At 34.3% G+C, this 22049-nt stretch overlaps 2 protein-coding genes across 3 annotated transcripts; one reads left to right on the top strand and one right to left on the bottom strand.

Moving 5' to 3' along the window:
• Nucleotides 1-236: 236 nt before the first annotated feature.
• LOC118044331 (methylecgonone reductase) lies at nt 237-2913 on the top strand. Of its 2 annotated transcripts, none has more exons than XM_035052591.2 (4): nt 237-767; nt 864-1035; nt 2235-2414; nt 2581-2913. In XM_035052591.2, the coding sequence occupies exons 1-4, from the start codon at nt 451-453 to the stop codon at nt 2818-2820; spliced, it is 909 nt and encodes a 302-aa protein (XP_034908482.1). In that variant the 5' UTR covers nt 237-450; the 3' UTR covers nt 2821-2913. The 2 variants fall into 2 exon arrangements, with proteins under 2 accessions (XP_034908482.1, XP_034908481.1); XM_035052590.2 differs by having other exon boundaries at nt 239-767; nt 864-1107.
• Nucleotides 2914-5700: 2787 nt separating this feature from the next.
• On the bottom strand, nt 5701-15713 carry LOC118044332 (uncharacterized). Its single transcript, XM_035052593.2, has 8 exons — nt 15485-15713; nt 13851-15011; nt 11555-12923; nt 9056-9335; nt 8304-8411; nt 7851-8129; nt 6457-6600; nt 5701-6294 (listed from the first exon to the last, which is right to left on the bottom strand). Exons 2-8 carry the CDS (start codon nt 14956-14958, stop codon nt 6106-6108), a joined length of 3477 nt encoding a protein of 1158 aa, XP_034908484.1. The 5' UTR covers nt 14959-15011; nt 15485-15713; the 3' UTR covers nt 5701-6105.
• Nucleotides 15714-22049: the final 6336 nt, after the last annotated feature.

The raw sequence follows: 22049 nt of genomic DNA, 5'->3' as shown, positions 1-22049 counted from the left end.
TTAGGATATATCTCTTACTTGAGAAAAATGTCAATTAGCTAAAAGTCTCCCCCTAATTTATTTGCCATTAAAGATATAACTTATTTTGGCTACAAACAATTCATAAGTGCTATAAAATACCTAAATAAATATTATATTGAACTTACGACATACGAATCATTTGACTGATCAAACCCAGGTTGTCATTTGTAGTCTTTCACGAGGTTCAAAACGCTAAGAACATGTAACCACACAAATGGACGGGCTCCTGATCACCATACACAAAGAAATGACGAGTCCCTACATATAGAGTACAAATTAAGACTACTATGCTTGTATTTGCATATCCACCACAGATAATCAAGAGTAGATATGGTCCCACATGCCTCGACCTAGCACTACAGATATCCAGAATTCTGCTCTAAAATTTGGAAACTTGTATATGAACCCAATTTCTATTAATCTAGCAAAATGAAGAAAACAGAAATCCCAGAAGTATTACTAAGTTCTGGTCATAAGATGCCATTGATAGGGATGGGAACTGTAGCAGTCCCTCTTCCACCACCAGAAACTCTCGTCCCCGTCTTCATTAACGCCATAGAAAGTGGTTATCGCCACTTTGATAGCGCTGCTCTTTATGGCTCTGAAGAGTCCCTTGGGCAAGCCGTGGCAGAAGCATTAGACCGAGGCCTTCTAAGCAGTCGTGAAGATCTGTCCATTACTTCCAAGCTGTGGTGCCCGGATGCTCACCGTGATCTTGTTCTTCCAGCACTCAAGAAGTCACTCCAGTAACTATAACATCAAGCCCTGATTATATGCAAGTCCTATAATATTTATTGTGATTTTTTCTTTTATTTATTTGTTTTTAATTATGATTTTGTTAGGAGGTTGCGATTAGAATATGTGGATCTTTATCTGATTCATATGCCAGCTAGGGTAAAGCAAGAAGTTGAGGGCCTAAATTTTTCGGAAGAGGATTTGCTGCCCTTTGACATAAAAGGAACATGGGAAGCCATGGAAGAGTGTTCAAGATTGGGTTTGTGCAAGTCCATCGGTGTAAGCAACTTTAGTTCCAAAAAAATATCTCAGCTTCTTGAACATGCAACCATCTCTCCTGCCGTTAATCAGGTTTTTTTTTTTCTTAATCATGGATTGTTTTATTGAGAAGTAGTTGTAAATGATTAAACAATTAATAGTAAAAGTTATTATAGAAGGAATAATACAAAGGAAAATAAAATACAGTTTTTTTTTCCCTTGATTACCTTGACTACTTAATATTATTAGACCATACAAGCTGAATTTATCTCTAAATCATAACATGTAAAAGTAGAACGCTTCTGGCTAACCTATAACAAAGAAAAAAGACAAAATAAAGTTATGGAAAAGCATCTTTCTACATTAGGTTGAACCTCATTGAAAACTATGTCGATTTCTATCTAGTCAAATAATCCAAAACAATTCCAAAAGATAGGAGCTGCCATGCCTTCTTCTGAAATTTTTCAAAAACCATATGAGACCATTCAAATAGTAATTATCCAGTGAGTTAGGAACGCGCCAAGAGACGCTCCACCATGTCATAAGCTGAGTCCATAATCTCCATGCAAATGAGCAATGAATCAGTAGATGCTATGTTGTTTTTCATATCAAGTGTCCATAAAAGACGTACCAAAAACTCTATTGGTAGCAGACCCCTTTGACTTGAGAGATTTCCAGTATAGATTCTGCCTTGAACTATATATTAACCAAATAAAATTTTGTATTTTCAGTGGAGCTGTAGATATCCACACCCTTTTTTGGAAAAAACAAACATCATTGAATTCAATTATGTCGATCAATAAGAAGAACTCTTGATTGCAAAGTTACCATCTAGACATATATTCCATATCTTTCTATCATTTCTATCCTGCAGTAGATTAGCGGACGATAATGCAGAGCTTCAAACTGCTAAGATTCATAAACATGTAAAGCCTTTCTCCACTTTAAATCCCATGTCGCCATTAATCTCCATTTATTCAAACTCCCATATATGATATTGTTGCTGATGGTGTGCATGTAAGCATGAATACTCTCGGAAAAGACAGCTTGACGATATTTCATGCTCCGGTTTTATGACCGGGACTATACCTTTTCAAATGCTTGATAATCTTGGACTAATGATGTAAAATGATAAAACTATTATCCTTCAATTTATATTGTCTTCGATCCATACTCATGACATAATTAAAGATTAATGATGGAATTGAAGATTGTTACAGGTGGAAATGAATGCGGTATGGCAACAGAAAAAATTGGTAGAATTATGCAAAGAGAAAGGAATTCACGTGAGTGCATGGTCTCCTTTGGGAGCCAATGGAGCTTCCTGGGGTTCTCTTGCAGTGATGGAGAGTCCAATTCTTAAAGAAATTGCTGCTGCAAAAGAAAAGAGTGTTTCCCAGGTGAATATTTCTTTCCTTTTTCTCCCCTTCGCTGAAGCTAGCTTTGTATTATTTACTAACCACTGAATTATATAACAAATATATCAATACTTGACATATTTGTGATTAATATAATCACAAATATACATACAAAATTGATTCATAGTTAACATGGATATATAAGCAGATTGCTCTAAGATGGATACACGAGCAAGGAGCGAGTGTAATTGTTAAGAGTTTCAACAAGGAGAGGATGAAACTCAACCTACAAATCTTTGACTGGGAATTGAGCACAGAAGATACAGAAAAGATTAACATTATTCCACAGCGAAGGGGATACTCAGGAGAAGTCTTTATTTCTAAAGATTATGGTCCTTACAAGTCATTGGAGGAATTTTGGGATGATGATATTGATAATTGCCAGTGAATAATATTTCTCCACCAAGTCAATAAGCATGTATTTTTAATTTAAATCACCATACCTGCCTGAAACTTATATAAATTTACATTTTATATTTAATTTTTATTAAATAAAAAATGGATAGTAAAACCCTTTGAACAATAAGACTCTGATATTATATTAAAAAAACTATTATAATTTAAAATTTAGGTTATTAGGTAAGATTTCAAAATATAATTTATATAATTCTCTATAGTTTTTAAAATCTAATTTTATATAATTTTGTGGCAATTAAAATAAATATTTATAAGACATATAATAATTTAAATTATAGAATAAAACAAATATCATTAAACTCTGGGTTTTTTTTTTTATTATAATGTTCTCTATATAAAATTAAAAGGAATTAAAATAAATATTTATAAAAAAATAATAATTTAAATTAAGAAGGAAAAAAAATATTTCTCTTTAATCAAAACTTTTTTTCTTATTCATGTCTTTATTTTTTATTTTGAAAAAAAGTATTTGCTTATCAAAAATACTCTTTTTAGAATAAAAAATTATCATGACCTTAAAAACAAGTTTCAATAATAAAAAATTCATGACTATATAACTTTTATGCGATTGTAGGGAAAAAATACAATAATAATTAATCTAAGAAAATTATATAAAATCTTTAATTAAAACTCTAATGTAGTCAATTATTGGTTAGTGTTATCACAGTTTTTAAAATCTAATTTTATGATAATTAAAATAAATATTTATAAGAAACACAATAATTTAAGTTCTGAATAAAAAAAAAATCGTTAGGCAAAATTTTCTTTTTCATATTTAAGTATATTTAAAAATAAAAATAAAAACATGTCTTTTCTATTAGTAGAATGTTCATTAAATAAAAATTAAAGGTAATTTAAGATAAATATTTATAAAACTTTCAATGATTTGAATTAATTAAGAAGGTAAAAAATATATATATCTTTAATCAAAACTTCATTTCCTTATCCGTGTCAATCTTTTATATTTTAACAAAAATATTTTTATATCATAAGCATTGTTTTTTAAATAAAAATTTATCACGACCTGAAAAGCAATTTGAAGGGTACCTCTCGAGTTATTTATCAATGTCAGGAAATTGCTTAGACGTTGGATTTATTACAGCTATATGCATACCTCCACCACCGTCTGTGGTCCTCAGCAGCAAGTTGTAAATGGGTCAGTGCCACCGTAATTAAAGCAGTGACTATCAGAAGAGTAATAAAGACGATGAACAAGATGCTGTAAATGGTATAAATCCTGTGACCCCACACACTAGCAAAGATGTAGTAAAGTTCGGTGTGTATACGAATGAATGGCAGAAATCCCGCAATTGCAATTTGACGAACTGTTCGCCGATACCACCGCAATGGTGGAATCTCTCCGGGATATTCGGCGGCGCGACAAGGAGCTTGGAACTCAGCCTTGCTGTTCTTCCCAATAAGGACAGAACTCTTACTTGACAAAGTCATTGTTAAGGATTCGCAAGATTGCAGCAAGAAGAAGAACTGCCATACATGGATTTGTAACGGAATTCCGATAGACCTCTAAATTTGAAGGTAGCCCTGAGAGATTCAATTCTAACCTGGCAAGCGATTCCCAGATCATAATAGCGGTAGGTCTCGCTGAAAACTCAAACAAAGCATTATTGATCTCTAACATTACTATGTCTAAGAAAAATGATGACAACAAGTTTTTATGCAAGCTGAAGCACAATAAAGATAGCAACAAGTAAGAAAGACAGATAATGGATCGAAAACCAACAAGAGTTATCACACTTTATTTCTGAAATAGAGTTTAAATAAGTCTGAAACCAAGAAAGGAAAATCAAAATTTCTAAACAAAACGGAAACTTAAAGAAAAACTAAAAAAAATCAAAGAAAAATAACAAAATTAGTTCAAGTAGCAACCTAATTTGTGGTCTTGCAGGACTCGGCTAGATTCAGCAAATTTATAGAATCATATAAAAAAAAAACTGTTGATTCTAAAGTTTAGGTTTTTTATTACCACAATATATATTGGTTTGGTATGAAAATACCTCATTTTTTTTTATTATTAATATGGATGTCTGGGTTAGTTTGTGTGTACTTCGACTAATTCTATAGGCCTTAAAGTTATCGATAATATAAGTTTTAATACCGGTCCTGAATAACTTTTTATTTAGCTCTATTTTAGTGATCTGCTGTACTATTTACATGTCAATCTCATAGAGAACCTTCCATTTCTATATTGGTTTTTCAATGTGGATTCTGTACGTATTTATGTGAAACAGAAGCCTAACTCATACCATATCTAATAATTTCTTGAATTTAAATTGTGAAGGAGTGCATAACTCATACTATATATCTAGTAATTGCTTTATTTAGTTTATGGAGAAAAAGGAAAATATGTAAACGGGTTGCAAGCTGTGTACATGACGAAATCAAATTTATATGATTTAATTGTGTCGATTTTTAGTAGGGATTTTTATGAAACATTTACTCAAATATTTAATTATAAACGCAGTTTATTAATGCTTGGTTTTTTTAGGGTTTCATTAAAACTACTTGATTTGATTCTTGTTGTGATAAATTCAATCACTCAAGTAAGTGTACGACAACAAAACAAATTTAAATTGAAGGCATTTCCATGGATGCTTGCTGCCAACCAGAAAATGCACAGAAACCATCATAACAAAAGGATGCATGCATGCATGCACGCCAGCCAGCCAGCAGAGCTTGAACGAAATCATTGAAACATTCTCACTACGCCATAAAAATCAAAGGCATCAGACATTAACCACACTAAAAATCCCTTAGATGCTCTCACTGTGCTTCCATCAAACTCATATAGGATGATGCAGGGATGTACTAGCCTGGAGCAAGCCAAACAAAATTGGATAAGCAGCTCTATTTCACATGCTATTACTAATAACCTAAAAAAAATTTGTCAAAGATCATGTACAACAAGATTCCTCTTCCACCAGATCAGACAAGGTGAGTAAAGAAAAACCCTAAGAATACACTGCCTGAAAAATTACAATTATGGTGAAATTTAAATACAACTTGCCAAGGGAGAGGAAGGGAAGACATCACCAACGAAAACCAAACACACCTTTCAATGCATGCAGCTATGCGACGGGGCATGCCCGCTCCCCAGATCGGTTTAAATATATTACCAATATCAGTTGTTTAATAGGTAACCAATATCAGTTGCTCCTTCCGTCCACAAAGAAGAATAAACTCTATCATGAAGAAACCCGCAGCATGTTGTCACCACCATGAAAAATCTTCAGTCAGTTCAAGCTGATATGGGCTCATAAGGGTATGATAGCCATGGGTGCTTCAGAGCCTCTGATGCAGAAGGGCGTTTCTTTGGGTTTACTTCAAGCAAATGAGAAACAAAGTCAATGAAGCCTTGGTCCCCCATTGGCAAACGGTGCCTCAGGGATGTCTTCTTAGGTATCAGGTACTCCAGCCTACTGGTATCCTGAAGATTAGAGAAAATATAAAATATTAGCACAAACCAAACGTATCATATCCAGATTTAAATATCTAAAAACTACAAGGAACTGCATCACCATTTCAAATGGTGGCTAGTTAATTTCATAGGAGGAGCAATAGAGCAGTAGCAAAACAAAAGAATGTTTACCTGATTTCGCTCATAAAGCATGTGATTCTTGGTAAAATACTTGTATGTATCTCGTCCCTTTGCTAGCATGTTTTGATCAATGGGACCTATAATTCCAATAACTCGTGCAAGTAACGTTGCTGGTGAATCATTTTGGAATAGGACCTGAAACAGAAGTTTCATTTTAGCCAAATGGTACCAGGAAAACAGCTAGGTAACCAAACTATGGAAGGTCCAAAGCATCCTTGCTTCAAGTAGTGTTAGAAAATTGTTCAAACAGAAGAAAAGATCTCCAGATTGATTAGCCCTTACAGAAACTACTCAAGTATATCTCTGAAAGAAATATATGTTGAGGTTCAATTGATCAGAATATAAAGATGTTTCCCCCATGGACAGAATAAATAAATAAATGCATCACAACATCAATATGAGGGTGGCATTTAAATTGATAAGAATAACAAACAAAAAAATGTATGCAGCCATAAAAAGAAGAAGAAATTTAGGAAGAAATATAGCTCTCTCTCTCTCTCTCTCTCTCTCTCTATATATATATATATATATATATATATATATATATATATATATGCGCGCGCGCGTGTGTGTGTGTGATTTTCAGAACCTCAGCTGCACCTGCTTATCAGCATTAATTCCATTGTTCTTTCCTATCTTTTGCATTTCAGAACTATGTTCTCATATCCCAACCATTTCACCTTGAAACATACTCTCTAGCTTCCCAAATCTCCAAAACTAATGGTATAAACACAACCTTTTCTAACTTAGTAACGTATACTATGTTCTGCTCCTTAAAAAGCTCTACAAGGTTTTCACCTCACAAAGCACGTTTGACAAACCATCTTCACACAAAACCATTTCAATTCATAAAACACAATGACCACAGTCTTTTGGCCAAGTCCCTCAAGGAATATATTCTTCAGTTTTATATGACAGGTTCCAGTTATTATATGCATGCGTGTGATATAATTCTTCAACAAGTAATCTTTATGCATTCTCCATAAGTTGGGAAATTAAAATAAAACTCCATGTATGGTTGCTTTGGCATATTTCCTCATGGATAACTCTCCCACATATTTATGTGACAAATCAGTAATTTTCAGCACAAAAGGGATCCAAAGTGTTTATGAAGAAATCTCTTTCATACTCAAAGTAACTTGTGCATTCACTCATTGATTGGGAAATTATATGAAACTCTACCTCTGCATGCATATGGAGCATCTTGGCTTTGTTAAAAAAAACAAATGGAAAGGAAAGGAAGAAAAGACAACAAAAGTCGTACAAAGACAATGAGATAAACAGATGCATAGACAACAAATACATAGCACCACGCCCCTGCTATTCTTACAATTTCCTCCAGGGTATGAAACTTATTGGGTAAATTAGTAGTGGGAAAAACTTACATTGCCAGTGCAAAGCTCTGCCAAAATGCAGCCAAGTGACCAAACATCTATCTTCTTATCATACGGAAGTCCTAGGATAACTTCTGGTGCACGATATGACCTGGATTGAACATAGGAGCACAGATGATCTGTCTCAAAACAGCTACTCCCAAGATCAATGACTTTCACCTCACATCTACTATAGCTTTTCACCAATATATTCTCAGGCTTCAAATCACAGTGTATAAGACCAAGGCCATGCAAAAACTTAAGTGCCTCCAAACATTGGGTGGTAATTGACTGCATAGAGAATTTCAAAACGTTTATAGACCAGCATGCATGAAAAATAATATATTATCTTCTTTTGTTTTTGGCAACGAGATAAAAAATTGAAAAGGTACCAAGTAATTAATATATAATTTTTGGAATGCCAAGAGGATAGAACTCCTAGGAAGAAAATGGCACACAACAAACCTGCAATCTTGGCATTGTGAAGTAAACCTCCCCTCCTGATTCTCTATTGAACTTATGAAACTCATATAAGTTTGCCTTCAGAAGCTCACATACGATTAACAAATGCTCCTGCAAAGCAAGTAGTAGTTGCAAGGTAATCTATTTAGCTTGCATTGAGGAGTTATCATGAACTTCACCCTCATGAAATCAAATCAAAGCTTCTTTTGTAGATTCATGTATTGTAATTGAAAAGGCATTCAATGATATATATGGCTATTAAGTTTTCATTCTCAGTTCATTTTAATATGATGTTTGCAAAACCAATGCTCCTCCATCTAGTGGTTGGGAGCGAGAGGTCCAACCGCTCAACCAAGGTTCAATCACTAACACCAACAAGAACAATAAAGAAACGATGCCACATGTCGAAAACTAACCATGGTTTGATAATTATTTAACCCAAGGACATAAATAGCCAAGACACATTGTAGAGAGATATAGTAAACCAAAAACATTTACAGGGACATGGTAAACCTAATCAATATACTACATGGACATTTTTTAGCTTTGATCCATTTGTAGTGCATTACATTGAAACAGTGAAGAGAAGAATCTGTGACCCAATAGAATGTCTTACCCAACTAAAATTAGTACAAGATAACAAGTAGGGTAGGATACCAAATAGCTGCACTAGACCATCTACTGCGATAAAATACTAAATCATTGAAACAAAATACAAAAAGGAAATCAAGAAAGTCAAGCATACATCCACTTACTCGGTAGTAGAAGTAATCATACAATCTGAGAATGTGGTACTTGTCAGCAGGATCATGCTTGTTGACATACTTAAGAAGCTTTATCTCATCAAGACTTTGATCAAAGAAGTCCTTGTTGTTTTTTATAATTTTCACACAAACATCAATGCCTGTGTGCAGATCATGTGCTTGTATAGCTTTACTAAAAGCAGCTGACCCAAGATACTCAGTAACATGATAACGGCCAGCAATTACAGAATTCAAAACAACATGGAAGTTCTTGTCCTCCTCAAAGCCAGTTCTGACCAACAAAAGCAGTTCAGGAAAGTCTTAGAATCAAGCTAATCCATGAGAAGCAGAGTTCAAATGAAAAGGTCACTTGATTAACAATCAAACATTAATTAAAATAAAGCAAATAGGTATCCAAATTTTCAGAATATGCCCGAATAAAGGGAGAAAAACACATACTATAAGGGCAATTCACCCCCAAAAAAAAAACATATCAATCCACTTGAAAATAAGACATCATCCAGCTCCAATATTAGAAGTTTTTGTCACAAAATTCAGCAAGCCAACAATTATTTCACAAAATAAAATAAGGGGAAGGGCTTGCCTAACTAAACATTACAAGCGCACACCTCACTTCCGCAGCGGTTGCTGGGATAGAGTGAGGCAGCAAGGTGATAGGGCTAATGGAAATGGAAACTTTAGAAAATGAAGGATGGATAAAAAATTATCCTGTTCTCTGGTTGACACAAGACAAATAAATGCAAGATTTTTAATGTTGGCAACAAAATGCACCCTCCTGGGATTTGAATATCCACTTTTAGGGACAAGTTTTAATCGATCCTAACCAAACATTGAACAAAATAAACTTATTCTATCATCCTATATATCCAGACCACCAAAAAGTTCAACCAGTCCATGAATGTCTAACCTAGAGAGCATAACCATAATAATTCTGACACGAATGGGATAAATTTACAAAAAGTACCACAAGTGCACCAAGTACACTAACAGGGACACGGGTGTTTTCATTCACCACGGATGCTAACAGAGAAGTTAGATATCTGTATCCCAACTTTTAATAATAATTCATCCAGCAAGACTGTTGTAATCAAGGGGGTTGAGAAATGAAAGGATTCACAAGCCTTATAAATCCTTGATTTAAAATTTTTGTTCTTCTAAACACCATTATTTTTCCACCAAATGACTCCAACAATATAGATACACTTAAAATTAGATTAGCATTTTTTAAAAATCTAAGGTAGTGTTTGGCATTGTGGTAGTGATTGTTTTTTGAAATGCTTTTCACTTGGAAATGTATCAAAATAATATTTATTCATTTTTTAAAATTCATTTTTGACATCAACACATCAAAACGATTAAAAAAAACACATTTCTTTTATAAAACACGGCCACGCTGCAATACCAAATAGGGCCTAAATACATCTAATGATAGCTACAAGGAAGGAAGTAAACAAATACTAGGAGTAAATTGCAAGCAAGATAGAGAAGACTCCTTTTTCAGTACTTGCAGTGTTTCTTATTTTTTTGTTTCCTTATTCGTGCCACAATAGCTAAATGGAGATTGAGGCTTAGTTGTGCAGGTCAGAGTCTGTAATCTTGTTGATATATATAAGATTCACAAGTTGTTATCAGTCAATCAAAACTAGAAAGGCAAGGTTGCAGTTGTCATTTCAGTAAGTGTTACAATTCAATCATTACACCCTCCAAAGCACCCCTTATGTATCAAATTGTTCCTATTTGTTCCATCCGATATTTCTGGCCTTTATTCTTGTGTTAGTTCTTTTTCACAAAATAATTCACATGGCTCTTTCAAATATTGTGTAATGAAGGATTAGGAACCACATGATCTTAAATTCCTAGAATTCGGACAAAAGGAAAACTAAACATTTTGATTAATCTGGTAGATGAGGTTCGCCTTACAGGATAGCAACCGCATGATCAATTTCTAATGATAATGAAGAAAGGAAGAATATTTTTGCTGGTTCGGAATAACCTCACAAACAGTTCACCCCCTCCCAATCCTTGATGTAGGAAGAAGACAAGAATCTCCATAAATGGTGTGCTTGTTTTGTTTACTCATGATCACTTCTTTGGTTATTAGAAAGTAACAAAAAATCAAAAGAGATCAACTTAGGTGCTGATAATCATTTAAGACGAAAAATGTTGAAGTTATCATGAGAATAATGAGCACACAGAAGGAAGAAAACATAACGCGGCAGGAGAGAAAGAGCACAAGAATCCTGTATAATAAGTTGCAAATCATTAGTTACTCTGAGGACAATGGGGGGGGGCAGGGGGGTGTTAAAGAGAGAGTGTGTGACAGAGTAGTGAAAGGGAATAACACTCTAGTATGTGAAGTAGAGGCATCTTCTCAATATCGAAATACATAAAAGTGCCAAGAGCCCAAGCTGAGTAGTGCATCAGTTTGCAACCAATCAATAAAATTTTTATTTTTATTTTTTTTGATAAACTCTTCAAAGCAGAACATACCTGTTTTTCCTATGCACAATCTTAAGGTTGAAAGTTTCAAATTCCTCCTCCTGAGCCTTGATTTGCCTTACTTGTTCTTGAACAGCAGCAGCCTCTTCATCCTCTAGGAATGCCCCGGGATCTTCTTCCCTCACACTGCCAATCTTCTCATCTTGTTCCTTCATGGCACACTCTGGTTCTGCATAACCATAATTTGAGAGAGAAGAGGGACTAGAATTTGCTGATGCGACAGCATTCATATTATTTTCATCCCTGGAACTTTTAACAGTTGAGGAATCACTGCTTTTCCGCTGCCATGTACCATGCATGTCATCAGGCCCCATCAAAGCATCCAGGCGATCATTAGTTTCTTCACTGACAGCAGCATTGCAGTTGTTTGACCATAAAGATTTACTAGAGCCTTTCTGCGGCAACTGTTCACCCCTCAGTGGTGGGGGGAATGAAAACCCACCATCTGTATGATTTTTAGCTTGAGCACGCACATCTTTGTCACTCCCAACCACATATTTACTGGAACCATATTTATTGAGTTTCTTCTTATCCCTGTTTTGTTTATCAACATATTTTTTTTCTGAGTCATGGTGAGAAGATCTAGATCCACCAACTCCAACATCATGATCATGAAAGTACTCTAGATCCCCTTCACTGCTGCCTCCAATCAAACTTTCCCGTATTTCACTTCCAATATCAGCAGCATCGCTGTTGATACCCACACCAATCGATCTTACTGAACCATGTTGATCGTCATCCATACAAATATCATCTAAGCGTGGCCTTCCACACTCATCCAAGACCTTCCCATCTCCTATCATGATGAGTTCATTCGTTTGCGTGACAAACCCCTGCCAGACAGGTTCTGCTCGCATCAAATTTAGTTCTTCTTCATCCATCAACTGCCCATCATATTGAGCTATTAAATCACTCTCATTAGTTCTCCCATACATTTCTGCCACCGACAACCCTATAGGATCATCTGTTGCTGTGACTGGTTCGACATTTTTTGCTTGAAATAACTGCTCACCAGAAAAGCAAGAATCCTCCTCAGCAAAAGATTGATCATCATCTTCATCTTTGGTTGGAACTCTATCCTGTGGGTCTGGAGCACTCCCATGCCCAGTACCCTTTTCATTGTCACTTGGGTAATCAATTTCATGAGCCAGAAACCAGGCCTCATCCTCGATAGGTTGTCTCATGTATCCAACATCGTCGTCGTCGTCATATTCATCAGAATCCCAATACTCATTTGGATAATCAATGGATTCGCTTAATCCATCACCAACAGTAGCAAAACCAGAAACTAGATCAGATGTATCCTCAGCAATCCCCTGACTTACAGATAGCCAACTGCCTCCTGCAATCCTTTTTCCACCTGGATCATCAATTACCAAGCAAACTTTTGTGGGAAAATCACCGAAAAGAAAAGGAAAGAAACTGTGCACAAAATGAACAAGAAACAAGTGATCTGAATTTATTTCACTATTTAGGTAGCGTTAACTCATTTAATAACACACAACCATTAGACTATATGTTTTCTGTTTTACACCAACATGCCATTGGAAACCAGAAAGAAAAAAGATTGGCGTTCCAAAACCCAAAGATTACAAGATGAGCTTCAGTGCTCAAAATGAGAGCTCCCAAATCATTAAAGAGCTGAGAGTGCAGATACAAATATGAATATGCTTGGAGGATAGTGTTCATGCTATAATCTCTACTTCTTAGCAAATCTAGTGTCTCAAGTCAAAAGAGGCAAAATGGATCTCTATATACAGGTGACAATAAAAACTTAGCACATTAACATGCCTTTGTCCCTTTTTTGTGGTAAAACTATAAATGACTAAGGCACCCCACATTCTCATAACTGAATCGCAACTATGCCTTCTCATGAATATGAAAGAAAACAGTCCCATAAAGTTTCAGTCAGCATAAGAAATAAGCACTTAACTTCTTTTGTAGTGAAATACAACCTTTTTTTATTTGTCCTAAAAAGAAGACACTAGTTTCATGACATCAAGGAAAGTATCAAAAAACAAGTACATAGTATCTTATCAATAAGTTTCCATTACTCCTAAACTAGCAAGCCATCTTTAATGTTAAAATAATATCCTGATATGTTGAAAATAGTAGAATGCTCTACGCAAAGTGAGTTTCAATGTTGATGGAAGACAAAATTTCTCTTTTCTCTTCCTTTTTTTTTTTAATCGATAACAATTACTGAAAAAACTCTAAACCCACTGAAAAAAAAAAAAAAAAAACCAGTATGAGAGGTCATATAATTACACTCATAATATGGGCTGACCTGAAGAATTGATTTCCTGTCCGACAGGAACGTCAAGATAGGAACCTATGAGGTAGCTATTATCAGCACTGATGACCTTTGAACTTGGCCCATCACGCTCAAACTTTTCCTGCCAATTGATCAATGGCTTATCCTCCGACTTGAGTTTAACTGGTGGAAGCCTAGGATATTCTTCCTTTGGAATATCAGATGCAAGAGAAAACCCTAAGCCACTTAAATTCTTCTGCTCTGTGCTCCCTTGAGACTTTCCAATGAACAAAGTTCTTCCAACCTCATCCACCTGTTCTTTAATAGCTGCTCTAACATCACTTGTATCTGCTTTCTTCTTTCCATCTCTTTTGTCAGAACTTGAAGTGATACCATAGCTGGTCAATACATCGCCCTTGGGGAATGGAAAAACAGTCTTGACAGAATAATCTTTCCACAGGTCCGAGGAAGAACTTGTGGGCTCCTCATTTTTAGACCATGGATTATCTGCAGAGAATGCAACAGTAGTTCTAAGTTCCCGATCAAGTTCCTTCAATTCATTAGCTTGAATTTTGTTATTCTTGGATTCCACATTGACATTAATAGTACTATTGTTTCCAAGCCATGGACTTTTATTTTCACCAGGAAAGATATTCTCCTCTCCTGACTTGGCATTTGCTCTAGCAGAGAAGTTACTGGTGCTAGTACCAACATCATTCTTGTAAGGATTTGAAGGACCATTGCTTGGATTAAAGTTCCATGAATACAAATCAAGCAAAGTATCATCTGAATCAATTGGTTCATTATTTTTACTACCCCGTTCCCCAACAGAAGCAGAATTTCTCCATTTGCTTTCAGGCCCATTTCTATCCACCCCACACTCTATTTCTTTCACAATAAGTTCCTTAGAAATTTCCCCACTATTTTGAGAACCTGAACCTGGAGTATGACTCGCCAATTTTCCCCCATTCTCTTCTTCCACCACTTTCCCAAAATCATTATCTTCAAGGGTAAGTTTTTGAAGGAATCCATTCAAATCAGGGCGTTTACTAAGCTCACTACGCAATGCTGCCTCCGCTCTCGTGAAGCGATTTCTCCTCAGAAAGTCAAGAATCACATCAACAGGGCTTGTCTCCGCCATAATCAACTTCTACAAATCAATTATCAGGTACTAGAAAGACAGGTTCAGCAAACCTGAAACAAAACAAGCAAACCAAAAACCAAAGAAAAATAAACCCGCTAAACCAAAAAACCAAACCAACACTTAACTTCATCAAAGAAACAAACTTTAACAGATTTTAACACTCATTCACTTACCAAACAACAAAACATCCTATATTGCTCAAAACCAAACAATAAACCAAACCCGCAACCTCATTCAGTTCAAATTTCTCCTTTTCCATCACTATTCATTTAAAAACCCCAAACTTTTGAAATCCAAAAACTTACTCATGTTTCCAACATCAACCCATTAAACCAAAACAAAAACCCTAACTATCCTCCCAAACAACAAATCAAGACATTAAGAGATCCAAAACTCTTTAACCCACAATATTAAAAAACCGAAACATCACATTTGACAAACAAACTTCAAGATTCAAAAAAAGAAACCTCTAATCCACAAGATTCATATAACAAAAACAAACTACTTATTTTTTTCCACTTACAGATCGAAGCTGGCTCAAGAGAAAAGAAAGAAGCTTTCTTTAGTGTAGATTCCATAACCAATCTCGTATTAACATAAAACAAAGCACTTACGATTTTGGATTTGTGGGGTTTTTTGTTTTTTGTCTAATTTTTTTGGGGGGTTTTTTAATATTTTTGGCCTGCAATTTTTCTCTCAGGCCTGTTAATGGTAGCTAAAGCTTTGTTTTTTTGTAATAATAAAAAAAAACTTGAGTTATGATACTGTGTTTTTCAAGTGAGCTTATGGTTGCCTCGAGATTCTAGTGAGATATGTTTTATGCTTAATCCAACGGTGGAATATGTTTTATCAAGTTGGGGGACGCAAGGATCCAACGGCAGATGAAGTGAGGGCAGAAATTTTAAAAACTTGGCTCCTTGTTGGTTTAGTGCATGGTATATTCCACTTTGGTTCTTGTTTACGGGATTTGTTAGCCATGGTACAACATTGCTATTGGAGCTTTTTTGGGATTGCGATTTCACCATAATCTTATAAAAAAATTTAGATTTTATTAAAAAATAAATTTAAAAAATAAAAAATATCATTTTAATATATTTTAAAAAAAAAACATTTAAAAAATATATGTTTAACGTAATCTTAAACAAACACTTACAAGAGCAAATTAAAGGTGCAAGCTTTACATTATTTTGGCATCCCTAATAATTTCAAGCGGAATCCAATTTTTGTTGACCTAACACATCAACCAAAATTCTTCCCATCTACTTTTGATCTATGGAAGAAATTCTGTCTCAACTTATTTCTACTCTAGAGATGGTGAAGTTTTTTCTTTTCTTTAATTTAATGATTAAGATATCTTTGAATTAGTTTTATGTTGAATTTAAATTTATTTAAAGTCATATTTAAATTAAATTTTATATATATATATACACTCATAATACTATTTTTCTTACAAAATATACCGGTGTTTTCACTTGAACTATTAATAAATACAAATTAAATTAAATAGATTGACTTGGAGGAATAAATAAATAAATAACCCAAACAAAATAATTCAAATAAGTTTGAATATATTTTTTGTAGCTTCACTTATTGCTTTATATATTTGAATTATAATAGCCGTATGAGGTATTATAAAAATATAAATATTATGAGAGAGAAATAAAAGTACCAAATTGAAACTGAAATAAAAAAGCGGAATGGAAAAGTACCACATTGAAATTGAAATAGAAAAAAGGGAATGGTCCACATTGAAATTGAAATTATATATATATATATATATATAATAAAAAAAAAATTCATCTTTATCTTTTTTTTAATAGTTACGTGGGTTGCTTTTATATCGGCCTGGTCAATTGAATCATATTAGAAGCAATTTCTGCATAATTTAATTTTAAATTAAGACAAGACAAGGAAGAAGGTCAAGATGTTTTTTATGTTAACTGCATCTATTTTTTTTTTTAATTTCATCCTTATAATGTTTTTTACTAGTCGGTTAAGTTACCTTTAAATTGATCAAATCCATTTAATCACGTTAGGAAACTCATACACTATTTAATTTTAAACTTGAGATAGATAAAAAAAAAAAAAAAAGAGGTTGGGTTATAAAGGTTTTTTTAATCAATTTCATTGTTTGTTTCTCAATTTTAGCCTCTGATTTTTTTAACATAGGAAAATCATAGTAAAATTATGAGTGGAAAAATCATTGTGTGCACACTCATAAATAGTAAAATCATAGCAGTGGAATGGCAATTTATTGCTAATGGTTTTTTTTTTCTTTTCTCTCTCCCCCTCTAAAAAGTACATGTTGATCCTCTTTATTTTTTGTATTTCAAATTTAGTAATCATTTTTTTATTTCTAATTTTTTTTTTCTTGACCCTTTTATAAAAGTCTTGTTTGTTTTCAATTTAGTCTTTCAAATATAATTTGTCATATATTCTTTTTTTAATTAGATCCTTATTATTTTGATTTCTAATTTTCATTCTTGGTTTTTTTATTAAAGTTTTATTGGTTTTCAATTTTATTCTTCAATCAAAGTTTTTGGTGTATTTTATTCTTTCGCTAGTAAGTGGAAACCGTTCATGCCATTTAGACGGCTTTTGCGACACCTTCTAAAGACTAAATGATCCAACCATCATGTTTTTCAAAGCATCAAATGGTGGCACAACTGATGAGGTGGCATGTGTGCTGCAATTCTTAGTGGTTCGGCTACCTTAGTCTCCTACAATTAAGGTCAAATTTTTTTGAGGTAAAATCTCTAGAGTTTCTTAAGAAATCCATATATTTTTTTGTTTGTAACCCTTTTTTTATTAACGTGAATATTCGGGTTAGCTTGTGCTTACCTTAACTAATCCACGGACCCTGAAGTTAACGACTATATAAGCCTCCAATGGCCCTAGAATTTGTAAGACTCAAATTAGTGACCTCTAGAGAGCAAACCAAGGTCTGACTAGTTAAGTTATACCTCTCAAAATTGTTTTTAACCATTCTTAATTTATTAGATGTTGTAAACAATGATTGGATTTGTTTTGATGATTATCTATGTTTACTTTGCTCTTTTACTTTTTTGAGGTTTTGATGATTGATAGAAGTTTTCTTCCTTTTATACATTGTTTCAATTCTTTGACTTTTGTTTTAAATGAGGTTTTCTTCTTCTTCCTTATATTTCTTTTGTTTGGTCTGTGAATGGTGCTTTCTTTCCTTCTCCATGATTTTGTTGGTGTGCTTATCACCTTTCTTGTTTTGTGTTTTTTTCAACACCAGGCACTCTTTACCTCTCTCTTCCTCTACCTTTCTGCCATTCATAGATAAGATTCCAGCTTTTTTTAGTTTTTTTTTTTTTAAAAAAATTTTTGCAGGTTCGTTCATAAAAAAAAAAGATATGTGGATTGAGAAATGCTTACCACAAAAAATGTTAAATGACTTCGAGTATATTTGGTAATGTAGTAATGGTTGCTTTTCAAATAATTTTTCGTGCCGAAATAAATGTCAATGATATTTTTTTATTTTTTAAAAATTATTTTTAATATCAGCACATCAAAACGATTCAAAACATATAAATCATATTAAATTTTTTAAAAAAATTTAATTTTTTTAAAAACGTGGTTTCAATCTATATTGCGCTTGAGTATGCTACGACTGTGGCCTTTTTCTTTAGCCAGTCTCTTGGATAAGAGAAACTGGAAACCTTTTTCTTTAGTCAGTCTGTTGAGATTCTCATTTCAGTGAAGGCATAACTTTTTGTTGTTTCTTAGTCGCAAAACATCATGCAACTGAAAAGAACGATTTTTTCCTTTTGGATTTGATTGATTATATATTAACCACTCTCAGCAAAATGGAGGGCAAACTCCATTTTCAAATTTGGTTAAGTGCCAATATAACTATAACATAGATCCAGTTTAGAACTCGAAGCAGGTACATATACAGGCATACCTAATAGTGTCATTTGCGCCATAAGCAACCCTCATATTCAAGAACATAGCATAATTGGGAGCAGCTTGGCTATACATGCAAGGAAGCAAGCTCCCGAGCTCAAGTGCTGATATTAGAGATAAGTAAAAAAACTGATTAAACCAATTAAAATTTTAAAAAACTGACCAGTTCGGTTTTAACCAAAAAAACCAAAACCAAACTAAACAGAATTGAACTCAAACAAAAAAAAACTTGAAAAAAACCTAGCTAAAACCGATTCAAACTAGTTTGAACCGGTTTTTGTTCTAAAAAACCTAACTAAACCGAACCGAAACCGACCAGTTTGAACTGGTTTTGGTTTTTTTTTAAAAAAATAATTTTAATTTAATTAATTTTTTTTAATAAAAACTAAACTGAATTAAAATTAATCATCCCTAGTTGATATGAATGGCACTTGGTGAGGCATTGTTTGAGCAAGACAAATGCTAGTATTGTTTGCTTTCACAGTATTTATTGCCTCATAAGAAACAATATCATACAAGGTACGTATAGTGTTGACAGTGGCCCAATAATTGCCATCAAATTGAAGGTCAAAAACTGGAGGCGAAAATTTAAGATCATAATCAACGTAGTAAAAGCTTTGCACGAACTAGAACTCGTTCCCTTTCGTTAACATTAATCTTGTAGCAGTTTTTTTTTTTTTTTTTTTCCGGCGATGAGAACACCCTGAGACTGCTCATCACGTGCATAAGGCATTGTACTGTACTTCAAAAACTGAGATTCGCCACTCTGAAAGGCATCATCTCCGGTCCACGTTATTGAATTTTCATCAGTGTACGGTTCAGAATCAGATGATCCAAAGTCAATGCTGATAAAAGCTGCAAACCAAGTAGAAAAGTATGTGCAAATGGTTAATAAACGGGTTACAATTTGAAATATGTTCAATCACTACTCAACTTTAAGCTAGTTAGGAACTGAGCATTACTAGCATGAGAAAGAGAGGACTTGGAGAGGAACAAGGCAGAAAAAGACAACAGAAGTAGACAAGATGTGCAGCTACTAATTCTTTGTTTATGTCTTGTGTTTTTTCCATTGACTCTGCTGTATTTTTCTGTACTAGAATACCGACCGGATTACAAAAAAGAAAAAAAGAAAAAATTATTGAGTTCTAATCTTGTTAATTTGGTAAAGAAAACACTAAATATTGAACTTTCTTCCCTCCAGAATTTCAAGCTAAACTGATAGAGTTGCAATGAGCAAGATAAGGGTAATTGTCAGTTATGTGTAGAGTATTGACTTCAGCCGCATCGTTATGGTAGTCAATTAAGGAACATATAGAAGAATTAACAAGATAAATCTCGAATGAGTTGATTAAGAACAATTAGCGGCAAGGTTAGTGTTAGGATTATATTAAAAACAGTTCCAGGTAATGCTAAACTGCTTGCAAGATGGTGGCTAGCATTTCTTTGAAAGATTTCTATGAAGGAATGCTTGCTATGTATTAGTACAGCGATTAGGGTCAACCCAGATACATACATATATTATTAGTACAGGGTGAGATTAAGGATCTTCTTCTTGGGATGACGGATCAAAGTAGATCTATTTTGCAGAAGTGGGAAGGAGATCACTACCCCTACGAGGGCATCATCTCGAATAGTTGAAGTCTAGTGTATGTTTATATTTGAGGCGGAGGTTGAGGTTTGGGTATAGAATCCATTAAAAAACAAGAAAAAACAAGAAAAAATAGCTTTTTATGGTTGAGGTTTGTGTATAAATGGATTGTACCCAACACAACCTCAACCACAAAAACAAAAACAAATACACTCGTAATACATAATGGATCTCTTGCTTCTACCCCATCTTCATATTCCTCTCCCAGTCCACCTCTACTTTCCAGTAACTTTACTAGTCAAAATTCATGATCCAGCGCCTCTGCCAACAATGTTGCTAGTAGTAGCATTAATGCCACCACCACCGCTTTTGCAATGGAAAACTCTGACGGGAATAGAAACTTCTCCGTTTCAGCATCAACACTTTTCTTGACGGCTTCATCTATTTTCAAATTTGGGTCTGTCCCGTCAACTTCAGCCTCAACAGTGTCATCTATGACTTCAACCACCAGCAGTCCAGAACCACTACTAATTTGTATGGTTCTTCATGTAATTCTTTCTACAATGCAAGCTCTGCTCCAGGCTTCTCTGCTGGATTTTCTTTCCCAGAAACCACTCCAGCTTCAACACCGATTACTGTTAGTACTGTTGTTGCAGCTGCCACACATTCTCCTCACAATTTAGATAAACAAGGAGCCTCGTGCATTTTCTTTCAGCAAGGAGTATGCTTGAAGGTGACAGGTGTGCTTTCTCTCGTGGACCAAATCATGCCAGTAATGGAAAATTTCAAGCAATGGCACATACCCCAGTTATTGAGGACCCAACCCTAAAAAGGGCTCTTGGTAGCCTTTATAAAGTGTATTCAAGAGCGGAAGCTTCCACAAGTGAATTTATCAAAGGCTGTTGAAGCACCCCCGGCCCGTAGCTAAGCCTATGTCAAAAGCTAAAATTGCTCAACAATAAACAATGCTGGTGTTTTAATGAAAGTATATAACCAAAGGCATGGATGATGAAATACATAGATATACAGCAACAAATCTTCCTCCCTAGATTAATGGAAATTCAAGTTGTTTCAGTCGTTTGCGTTTGTCAAGGGTAGCAGATGATCATGTTATCCGGAATGAGAAGGATACTGACGAGTATTTGAGAGAGTTCTCTCCTGGTTTTGATGTTCTTGTGGACGACGAGATGGGGGATTATGATTATTACCACGATGAAGATCAATTTTAAAGAAACATCCTAGAAGACATTCCCAGGAATCCAGCTATCATTGCTGACATTATTGGCGGTAATGTTGGAGATATTGCCGGGGAAGAATCATCTGAAAATGTGGATGTTGGATTAGAAAACATGGAAGGAGATGGTGCAAAATATCGATCACTTAATTCCTGTTCGCAGTAGTAGTGTTGCTCAGGTTTTGATGTTGAGGCGGTGCATAAAAGTGGCAGAAACTACGAACACATTATCGAAGAAAGATTGGGTGTAGCCTATTTAATTGCAGATGCTCCATTACATGTCGCTTCTAAATATATTTAAAAAAAAAATTAAAATTATTTTAAATATTAACA

This window comes from Populus alba, chromosome 12, assembly GCF_005239225.2.
Source record: "Populus alba chromosome 12, ASM523922v2, whole genome shotgun sequence".
Taxonomy (NCBI): Eukaryota; Viridiplantae; Streptophyta; class Magnoliopsida; order Malpighiales; family Salicaceae; genus Populus; species Populus alba.
Note: the sequence above shows the minus strand (reverse complement) of the source record. Positions and strands in the feature narration are given on the sequence as shown.